Raw genomic sequence first — 11,950 nt, 5'->3', positions numbered from 1 at the left:
TGCACATAGGTATTTTACAGTTACAATAATGCACAGAGATGGAAGCAAGGTTTTTTCAACAAAGTTTTACTTTAAAAGTAACAAATTACAATGATGTACATTTTGAACATTTTTTTTAATTGTACCTTAATTAAAAGAACATTTTGAATTCCGGATTTTTACTAGTTACAAAAAAATCAATAGAACCACGGACAGAACGCTACAAAGTGCTTCGGAGACGCGCAGCACAGGCACAGCATGTTTCATCCAGTACTTTCTCTCGGACTCTGTAATGGAGGATCGAGTCCGGACCCAGGGCGGGGGCGGGTCTGTGGCGCAGGCTACGTCGGGTGCAATACGTTAGTCCGACAGCGCATTCCTCCGACAGCGCAGTGCTCCGACATTAAACAGTAAACCCGAACCAAACCCGCACCCTAACCCTAACCGCACGCGGATGCCACATAGTCGGAGAAAAGGTCTGTCGGATTAACGCATGCCTCCCGGCTACGTCCCGGGTCTCAGGTGGATCAGTGCCTGTGGCTGCATTCGTGGCGCAGGCAACGTCCCGGGTCTGGGGTGGATCAGTGTGATTGCATCCTTCTTCTCGGGCGGTCTGGCCGTCATGTTCGCCACTAGCGCGCTGTTGCGTGCACTGGCCGACAGCAGATTAAGCTGTTTGAAGGGAAACACAGGATACAGGTCAAATACAAGGTCTGAAGAGGAATTTAAACCAAATAAATAATTAAGCCCATGGTCCTTTGTACTAGCTAATGACAAGCATAAACACCAAACAATTTACTTCCATGTACTGTTTTCTCATAAATAAAGTGCATCATCTCATCTCATAGAAAACAAAATATATATAGGCCTACCTATGCTCCCAGTGTGGATGCTGAGCTCTCTGGTGAGCTCGGTAACGTCCTCCTGGAGAATGATGAGCTGGTTGACCATCGGCTCCAAATCTAATTTATCATGGTGTTATCTGTGTGTGTGTTATCTAGCTCGAGTAGAAGGACAGAGAGAACACACTTGATAACCACTGGCCCTTAAATAGCCATGCACGGACTAATTAGTTGCAGCTGCGTTACACAGGTGAATCCAATCTCATCAATTGGCAGTGGTGTAAATGTGGCGCAACAATATAGTTGCTGACAATTTAAAAGTTTGATTTTGTAAACATGTTGTGGATGTGAAGATTTATGTTCTTTTGCTGTGAGGAAAGAGTTATTTTTGTATTGAGTTCATTATTATTGCAGCAGTGTAACAAGAGTACCAGTATATCACCAGTAGATGGCGAAGTATTACCTGGGATTGGGAACAGAATGTATGTGTGAAGTCTCATGTGAACTGAACTCTCACGTGATTTCAAATGCCAGTGAGAGTTTGTTCAGTGAAGACACATGCATGTTGTGCAGAAGCAGTGTGTGATACTGAACCGTGTTATATCTATTTTGCAGGTGAGATTGTATACTTGGAATTAGAGGTGCTGCGATCATGATTTTTTCGATTCGATCCGATTCCGATCAGGCAGCATCAAAACCGATCCGATTCCGATTAATTCCGATCCGATATGGCACGGCAATTAATATCAATATTGATTTTACTAAATGTTTAAAAAAGGATTGATCAAGTGATATTACTCAAACAAAGAACATAACCTCCACAGAATAATAGTCAACAAGTTCCACAACAGTAGTTTAGAAACACTGACCCATTTATTATTAACCAGTGCCAATGGGTTTGCTTTAAGTTAAACAGCAGCATTAAATAAAATACAAAATAAATGATATGATCCTGTGTAACACAAACTTGGCTTCCGTTTGACATTGTAATTTCAGGGGGAAAAAATAAAAGTCATGACTTCTAAAGTCACAAATATAAAAATAAATAAAATCCCTTTACAACGATACACACACAATATTGTCCAACTGTTCAACGCTGAGTCCAGGGCTCCAATTCTGCCCAAAAGGAATGCTACCATTGGTCTACTAAAGCAATAGAGTGAACAAATAACAAAACCTATTAATAATAGTCCACAAGTTCCACAGCAGTAGGTTATGAGAAAAAGTAACTGACCCATTCATTATTAAACGTCTCAAATGGGTTCACTTTAACTTAAAAATAAAATAAAAAATAAATTAAAAGATCCTGTGTAAAATAAACTAGGGTTCCGTTTAACATGGTCATTTCAGCCAGGTAAAAAAAAAAAGTCATGACTTCTAAAGTCACCTATATAAATAAAATCCCTAAAACACACACAATATTGTCCAACTGTTCAACGCTATGAGTCCAGGGCTCAAATTCTGCCCAAAAGCAATGCTACCATTGGTCTACTAAAAGTAAAACAATAATTATTATCACCTTGACATTTTGAAAACAAGGGCACAAAACATTCAGTTTTTAGTTTACTACTAAATCACTTGCTCCATCTCCACTTTCCTCCACTTTCTGCAGTCCAAGCATGATGGGGAGATTCTTTTTCAAGAAAATTAGCATTTCAGTATGCTCAGCTGTCAGCTTGTTCCTTTTCTCATCTAAGATAATTGACGCTGTGCTAAAGAGCCTCTCGCTCTCTACACTTGTGCAGGGAGCACAGAGGAACTTTGCTGCTGTTGCTGCCAGGGTGGGGAATCGAGTGATCATGCTTTTCCAATATTGGAAAGGATTGCTCTTACGATCTAGAAGAGCCTCACTGAGGTAGTTCTCCATTTCAATCACTGACCCTGAGGTGACCTGGTCAGAGTCAGAAGGACCTGCTGCGCTGCTCTCAAATATCTCATCGAAGATGCTGCCAAGGCTGCTGCTGCTGCTCGCACCCTCAACCCGTGGAGTCTTCTCTGCAGGCTCTGACACGGGTTCAGATTGAGACCTGGTTTTCAGCATTTCTTCCATTTTCACCACCTCTGCCCTTAATGCCTCCTTAGCATGTCCCACCTTGTCTGCATTCGTGAAGAACCTGGTATAAATATAAAATATTTAAAATGATCAAATAATGTAATCACTGTATATGTATTTTGGAGCTTTTTCGCGCTCACAGACACAGTAATGATAAACACAGTGATTCTGTAGCCCACTTCATATCACTATGTGTGCTATTTATTTATTTATGATTTTAATAATAATATAATAATATGTTTTAATTCCCTTACTTGTCTTTGTACCGTGGATCGAGTAATGTTGCCACGACGTACAGGGGCTCTGATTCCACATTAGTGAAACGTTTGCGGACTGCATCCAGAAGGGTGGTTTTCATCGTTTTGATCCCGTGGTCATCTTCGCCCTCCTTATAGTAGAGTCAAAAATGGAGGTTCCGTGACCATCCTTTGGCAAGTAAGGTTTGACGATTGATTTGACCTCTATGGACCCTTTAGAAAAGATTTAGCCCCCAGGTCCCTCCCAAAAATCCTGGCATTTTTTGCTAGACAGCCAAATTCAAAATGGCGCCCGGCGCCATCTCTAAAAATTAACTTTTGATCTGAATGACCTAGAATCATGTATGAAGGCACTTTTCCATACAAGTCAACCATGAGGATTCCAAATCTGACACAATTTTAATTGTAAGACCTTGTTTTGACTCCGAAATTCAAGATGGCCGACATCCAGTAGAGTAAAAACTTATACCCAGGGGGCAAAGGGGGGTATGCTGCATTTGCCCTGCCATAAAAGGTTGGCCACCAGAAATAATATCTATGACCCAGTAGGATCACAACCTATATGGACAACCCGGTCACCTTGCTGCTGGAAATCCAATATGGCCGCCTCAATATTATCAGAAAGTAGCTTTGGCAATAACTTTTGAACCAGATGGGCTAGAAATAAAAACTTGGTGTCTATTTCATGGTTTCAGAGCATGAGAAACTCAATGGAATACTTATCTTTATGATTGGGTGTGTCTGGACCTTTCATTTGCATATTTCCAAGATGGACGCCACGCGAAAATTAGTTTTACTATGACTTTTACAGTGACAGCTGACTGTTATGGCAACAAGTCTGCTTTTTAAGCAATATGAACACATTTGGTCAGTTTGAGCTTTAATTTATATGTTGTCAATATGGCAGACCCACACCATGAGTCTGGTCAGAGTCGTGTAATCCGGGACACAGAGATGGTAGTCAAGGTCATGGCAGCAGTGGAGACTAACCCATGATCAACATATCTACAGGACAGTGTGCTGATTCCACAGTCAAGGACGACTTGATGAGTGTGAAAGAACTGGGAGGCACTGAAGGCACTGTGTGAGTCACTGTCCAGTGAACAGAAGAAGACAAGCATAATGAAGCTTAACACTTTCTACACTCAAAACACATCATCTAAAATATCTAAGGGGAAAACCTCAGCACCTGGCAAGAGCAATGAAATTACTGCCCTCCTGCGCATGACCCAAATCATAGCCAGTGGTGGAGAACTCAACCTTGTCTTTATAGGCAACCACGAGTGCAGTGACTTCCCCCCTTCCCTCTTCCAGGAAGATGGCAGGATGAGAACAGGTACCAAGGCAAGCCTTGTTAAGGTCCTGAAAGAGGAGACCAAAGTTGCATGCATCCCTGACCTGCCTACAGAAGACATAAAAACAGCAGTAGTTATTGATGCCATGTATGCCATGCGCCATTGGTCGTTCCTGAAAGGTGAAGCATTTGGAACAATCGCTGAACGATACCAACGTCTGCTGTTGAATGATGTGCCTGCTGGCACAGAGATCATTCACTTCTGTTTTGACCGGTACAGTGGACCTAGTCTTAAGACAGCTGAGCAAGAACACAGATATGCTTGACCAAAACCTGCCAAAGAATATGAAGTCAGTATGCATTACACAGCTCCAGATCCTCAGGAGTTTTTTGCTGTGTCAGCTAACAAGGCAAACCTATTGAGTTTCCTCTGTGACGAATGGTGTGAAAATGAGAAACTTAAGGCGGCCCTTGGTCCAACACATCTTTACCTGGGTGGGGGGGTTAAAGAAGAGACAAGGAGTGTGGTGATCAATGAGGGGTCTATTGAAGATGTCCCTGCACTAGAATCCACACAACAGGAGGCTGATACAAGAATAATACTCCACACCCTGTACAGCGTCCAGAATGACAAAGTTGACAGAGTTCTCATCCATGCCAATGACACAGACAACATCATCATGTGCCTTTACTATGCAGCAACCCATCTCAGATGCCTTCCAGAGCTGTGGGTGAGAACAGAGCAAAATTCATACCTTCCTCTCCATCAAATGGTATCAGCACTGGGGCTCGCACAGTGTCGTGCCCTGCCCTTTATCCATAGTTTAAGTGGCAGAGATACTGTACCACCAGCTATCCCTTCTTCACTGGGAAGAAGGCATGGTTCAAGGCCATCATGCGTCTGGATCTCTGCACTTGAGGAGTTTGGTGAAAACTCTTATGATTCCCTCTCAGATGACGTCCATAAATCCGGCACGAGACCTCACAATTGCTGTATATACATCCAAAGAGGACCACCAGGAGGATTTTGACCTGAGTAAGCTTAGAGTGTACACGTTCCTCAATAATAGATCAACCCTCTTAAAGCTGCTGCCCCCGACAGAGAATGCCTTTGACCTGCACCTGAGAAGAGCTGTCTCTCAGTGCTAGCAATGCAGTCCCCCTTGCATCTACCGAGCCAGCCTGGCCTGTGTCAATGAACAAGGCAATATCATGCAGCTGTATCAAAGGCTGCCAAAAAAAACTGTTCCCGTGCAAAGAAGGCAATTCCATGCTACTTAGGATGCCGTTGCCAGGGACTGGAGACACGATGCAGCAGGATCAGTGCAACACATGACAACAGTGACAGTGAATAGCATTGTACCATAGTATCATTGGCTTTAGAAGCAGGCAAGACAGCACCATAGAGGTCAAAATGAACCTTTTGTAGGCAACCTCAATTCCGCCTTTACTCTATTTGTCACTAAGTAGTCTATCTTTTGTTATGTTACTTGAATGCATACCACTATGTTAATTTGTATAGCCCTAAAGTTGAAGTTTATGGCAAGTCTTGGAGTGTGCATGTGTCGGTTTATATTGTATTTAGTTTATTAAAATGATACATAAGATACGTTGTGGGCTTTTTCTCCGATTTTCTCTGCAATCATCCCCACAACTATAGATCTATAAATCAATAAATCTGAGGGGAAATGTAATACCATACATTATCTATGACTGCAGCCATATTGACAACATATAAATTAAAGCTCAAACTGACCAAATGTGTTCATATTGCTTAAAAAGCAGACTTTTTGCTGTAAAAGTCATAGTAAAACTCATTTTCGCGTGGCGTCCATCTTGGAAATATGCAAATGAAAGGTCCAGACACACCCAATCATAAAGATAAGTATTCCATTGAGTTTCTCATGCTCTGAAACCATGAAATAGACACCAAGTTTTTATTTCTAGCCCATCTGGTTCAAAAGTTATTGCTCTTGTCTTTGTATGTCTTTATGTATGTATTTTGTATTGTGTTTTGTTTTTCTTGTGTCATGTCAAATGTGTGAACTGTTTATTGTTGCATACATGGCTGCTGGGTCGCAAGACAAATTTCAGTGTGAACTGACAATAAAGTATTATCGTATCGTATCGTATCGTATTGCCAAAGCTATTTTCTGATAATATTGAGGCGGCCATATTGGATTTCCAGCAGCAAGGTGACCGGGTTGTCCATATAGGTTGTGATCCTACTGGGTCATAGATATTATTTCTGGTGGCCAACCTTTTATGGCAGGACAAATGCAGCATACCCCCCTTTGCCCCCTGGGTATAAGTTTTTACTCTACTGGATGTCGGCCATCTTGAATTTCGGAGTCAAAACAAGGTCTTACAATTAAAATTGTGTCAGATTTGGAATCCTCATGGTTGACTTGTATGGAAAAGTGCCTTCATACATGATTCTAGGTCATTCAGATCAAAAGTTAATTTTTAGAGATGGCGCCGGGCGCCATTTTGAATTTGGCTGTCTAGTAAGCATGTGAATCTCCATCACTGAGGCCGATTCGATACGTGTCTCGATACACTGCCAGCGATACGATACATTAGCGATACATTGAATCCTTGCCGATATGATGCGATACGATTCACCCCTGTTCCCGATGCGATGCGATTTGATAACGATTTAGTTCTACCCAATGCGATACGGTGCATCCTTGCCGATACGATGCGATACGATTCACCCCTGTTCCCGATGCGATGCGATTTGATAACGATTTAGTTCTACCCAATGCGATACGGTGCGATACGGTGCGATACGATTCACCCCTGTTCCCGATGCGATGCGATTTGATAACGATTTAGTTCTACCCAATGCGATACGGTGCGATACGATGCGATACGGTGCGATACGATGCGATTCAACATGATGCAAAGAAATTAGGTTTTCTTTTAAGCAAACCAAAAAATAAGAAGATGCAATTCAGTATGGTACTACAGACAGATGATTTGTTTTTATTCCTTTTAAGCAGAACATTCAACCAAAAAAGTGCTGTTTGGCTTTACACATTTTGCTTATAATCTCTACTAGTACAATGAATCACATTATGCAACTTATTTTTGGCCTCACAACAAAGCACAACATTTCAGGCCTTTGTACTAGTAGTGTTCTCTGTCTGACAGTTTCTGTGTAATGTTATAGTACACTTATAAAACAACTAAAGAATGCACTGCCCAGGATTAACATGGTGCAAATAACAATTAATTAATCAATGCCCAATGCCCATACTAGGCCTACTGTCTGCCTGACTGATGTGCTCTTTCAATAGGCTAGCCAGAAACAAGAAACAAAAGGCTATAGGAAGCCAAAGCAGGAAAATATAACACGCTTTTACAAACTGACTAGAAATGATTGTAAACAGTCCAGTTTTACAGTGGCAAGCTGATCAGGGAAATTACAACATGAGTATAAGATAGGCAGGGCTGATGTCTGTACTATAAGGTGGCGATCGAGCACACTGGTAAGCAATAGATTTAGTGACAGTGTAGTCCACTTCAGTGTAATCTGGCAACATTTTAGGAATTCTGATCAATCACAAATGTCAGAGCCTATAATAAACAAAGCAAGAACACATTTTCTAAACATTTTCTTTCTTTTGTGTGGGGAAGTGAAACCTCTATTTTAATATATTTATCATTTTCTTTCCTCTTACAGAAAGATAAAGATGTGAAGCTCCCTGACAGACCGTTATAATGAAATTATTTTTCTCTAGGCAATATAGCAGAAGAAAGAATGCACTGCCCAGGATTAACATGGTGCAAATAACAATTAATTAATCAATGCCCATACTAGGCCTACTGACTGCCTGACTGATGTGCTCTTTCAATAGGCTAACTGGGCAATGAGCAGAAATTACTGAGTGATTTCTCCAACATTAAAAGGAGTAACATAAAATGTAAACAATTACTGGCAGTCACAGCTGCTGTAAACGGTAACACCACACCCCTCTCAATGAGTGACTTAAAGTGACACTTTCAAAATAGTACAATGTCCATATTCCTGTCTGTCTGCCAGACAGATACTAATATGAATACTCAGCAAGTAGGCTAATACGGAAGTGAGGAGCAGAAAGCATTAAGCTTTCTATATGAAAAATATAAATAATAATAACCTTTCACAATTAGGTTTTTCACAACTACTTGTGCAAAGAAAAATGTAAACTATTATTTGGCAGTCACAGCTGCTGTAAACAGACCACTCTCACTGAGTGTCTTATATGCAATGTCCATAAAACAAATAAAATAAAATAAAATTCACATCTTTCTGTAAATGCCACTCTCACTGCCAACACCTCACTTAGTGATTTATCTCATATGGCTTTTTTTCAGGTTTTTTTTCAGGAAGATTAGTTGGTCAACGTGTTCAGGAAGGAGCCGACTGCGCTCTGCTGTTACAATGTCACCGGCTGTGCTGAACACTCGTTCAGAGGGGACACTTGTTGCAGGAATGGACAAGTAGCTCTTGGCCAATTTTGAAAGCAGTGGAAGATCCACTTGTTCTTTCCACCACTGCATCACATTACCAGTCAGAGCTAAAGTATCCCTCCCCCTGTATTTTGCTATTTCCTCCTTAGCTCTCTCCCTCATGGTCTTCTTTGGTGCTCTAGGACTGAGGAATCCTCCAAACAGCTGGTCCAAGGCTGACTTCTTCTTGGGAGGCTCTGGGTCATCATCTAGACAAGACAAGACAAGACAAGACAAGACGATTACAATATGTCTAATAATATCACACCCATTTTCAAATCAACACACTATTATAAACTACTTAAATTACAATATGTCAACAATAATATCACACCCATTTTCAAATCAATACACTATTACAAACTATATGTTACATTATGTCTACAATAATATTACACCCATTTTCAAATCAACACACTATTGTAAACTATAGTTAAGTTATAAGTCCCAATCAAAACAAACCTGTCTCCTCTTCTTCAACATCCTCCACGTCCACTTCATTTTCTTCCACCTCCTCTCTGTGGCGTCTCTCATCAACTTCTGGTTGAGCTGCCTGGCTCTCATTCAGTATGTTGTCACCCTCTGCCTGACAATAATTAGCAGAGATAAGATATTATTAGTATTGGAGTGTGGACATTCTGGACAAGTGTTGAGAACTAGCACTGGTGCTATGCTATACACTTTAAGCAATACATCTGGTTTGTCTAATGTGATTGTGATGTCAATGACAAATAAATAAACATAATATAAGATTTCTTCAAACTGAAACAGAAAACATTAAGTGAGACAGAGAAAGACTGAGACACTAACTTACTACAATATACTGATTGAGCATATTCTATTTCTTACCATTTTCTCCACTTCTTTTGTTATATCCAGGAATATCGTGTCCCTCTTATTGTTGTTATCATCCACGAATTCCAGGTCTTTGAAGCGGGGATCAAGTGCTGAGGCGTTGTTGAGGATGTCTTGGATGTAGGTGTAACGGGGATCAAAGTCCTGTCTGAACTTCACCTTCATCTCGACAATGACTGGTAGATCGCCGTCATCTGGCTCAAAATCCACCCGCATTTTGGCCAGTAGTGGGGCAATGATGGAGAGAGTGGGGGTCTTTTCCTCGCTGAGGAGCTTGGTTGCCAATTTCAGGGGGGTCATCAGTTTGATGATTTCTGGGATCACTGTCATCTCATCCTCTGTGAGGCAATTAGGCCTTCTCCCCGGGTTGGCCTGACTCTCCTTACTGCCAACGTCACAGCAGGCTGCTGTTCCCAATAACGCTCCAACATCTCCAGGGAACTATTCCACCTTGTGGAGACATCATGGATTAGCTTGTGGTGGTCCAGCTTACAGGTGGTCTGCGTTTCAAAGAGAGCATCAGTTGCTTTGTAGCTTTTGTGAAAATATGTTACCACCCTCCTTATTTTCACCAGGAGAGTTGACACTTCGTTCACCTTCAGAGCTTTTTGCGAGGACAGATTAAGTGTGTGTGCAATGCATCTCACATGCGGCTTCATTGAGGCTTCTGTTCCAGCCAATATCATATTTCTTGCATTGTCTGTGACCAACGCAGGCTTCTTGTCACCAAACTTCCACTCGCGGCAAACATCCTTCAGTAACTCTCCCAGATTTATTCCTGTGTGGGCATCGTGGAACACTCTGGTCTGTAGAACAAAGTTTTGCATTTCCCACTCATCATCAATATGGTGTGCCGTCACTCTGATGTATGTGTCAGTGGCGCAAGACGTCCATCCATCCACTGTAAGTGCAACTCTTTGTGCATTGCTCAGCGACACAAGTATCTCACTTTTCACTTTGTTGTACAGAGCGGGGATTTGTTTGTCAGTGAAGGTCCCCCTGTCTGGTATGTTGTACCTGGGGTCTATTGTGTGGAGGAGTTGTCGGAAGCCCTCATCTTCTACAACACTATAAGGCTGGATGTCTTTGCAGATGAAGTAGGCGATAGCGTCAGTTATGGATTTAGCGCGGGTAGAGTTTGCTGCAAAAGGACCGCCTGGGCCAAAGTAAGTTGAGATACCTTTATCACCAGTTTTGCTGGAGCTCGGTTTAGCATCTGCTTCGCTGGAATGACTGGAATCTGAAGCAGCGGTAGTCGTATCGATGCCATGCTTTCTCTTCAAGTGAGTCCCCAAGTTTGTCGTGCTGCCATTGTAAGGTTTAGAAGCACGGCATTCTTTACAAATGACGTGCGTCTTGACAAGTTTACCATCTTTCTTGAAAAACCCAAAGTGCTTCCAAACGTTTGATTTGTACTTATTAGGTGCATTAAAAATCTCTTCTAACTCGTCACTCTCCCGAACCTCCATGTTTGTTTGTTGTTACACGTTGCTCTTTGTTGCCATGTCAGCGTATTATAAGCGATTCGAAACGAGTTGTTTTGGGCTTGTTTTCATTGGGTTTTCATTAAATCAAATCAAATCAAGCTTTATTTATATAGCACATTTACAAATAGGCAAGCTGAACCAAAGTGCTTACAGGCAAATTCAAAAACATCAATGCAAAAAAAAAGTAAAAAAAAAAAGTTCACAAAACATTTGAGGGCAACAAAGGAAAACACTTTAAAAGACAACATAAAGAGAGGGAAGGAGAAATATGTATAAGTGGAAGTTATATAGGCTAGGTACATAACTTATACATGGACATAATTATGAGTGGAATAAGATAAAGACAAGACCGTGTAAATTAGATGCTATTAAATAGACCTGGCTGCTTATTTCTCTCGCAGAATCTGGCAACGCTGCTCCCGGCTCCCGTCCATGTTCAGAACAGTGATGGTGCATTCAATGCGCCTCGGAAACACAGGCTACATCGAAATACAACATGAAAAAATCGAGGTAACCATGGATTTTACCGATTTTACCGATGCAGACACGCAGCGAACGATGCATCACGATTTCACCCGTCAATTGTATCCGATACACATTCAATGAACCGGTGCACTCGCATCGTGCACGTTTATATCGACGCACCGATTCGTATCGATTAATCTCCACATGCCTACTGTCTAGCA

General features: G+C 41.6%; 1 protein-coding gene across 1 annotated transcript; it reads right to left on the bottom strand.

Moving 5' to 3' along the window:
- Positions 1-2,379: 2,379 nt before the first annotated feature.
- LOC311056777 (E3 SUMO-protein ligase ZBED1-like) lies at positions 2,380-11,246 on the bottom strand (the record flags this gene model as incomplete). The annotated part of the gene is made up of 5 exons (XM_084073583.1): positions 2,380-2,918; positions 8,982-9,131; positions 9,385-9,508; positions 9,772-10,218; positions 10,425-11,246. 5 exons carry the CDS (start codon positions 11,244-11,246, stop codon positions 2,380-2,382), a joined length of 2,082 nt encoding a protein of 693 aa, XP_083929709.1.
- Between the last annotated feature and the right edge of the window lie 704 nt (positions 11,247-11,950).

Source organism: Gymnoscopelus microlampas (genome assembly GCF_963454915.1).
Source record: "Gymnoscopelus microlampas genome assembly, chromosome: 12".
Lineage (NCBI taxonomy): Eukaryota > Metazoa > Chordata > Actinopteri > Myctophiformes > Myctophidae > Gymnoscopelus > Gymnoscopelus microlampas.
Note: the sequence above shows the minus strand (reverse complement) of the source record. Positions and strands in the feature narration are given on the sequence as shown.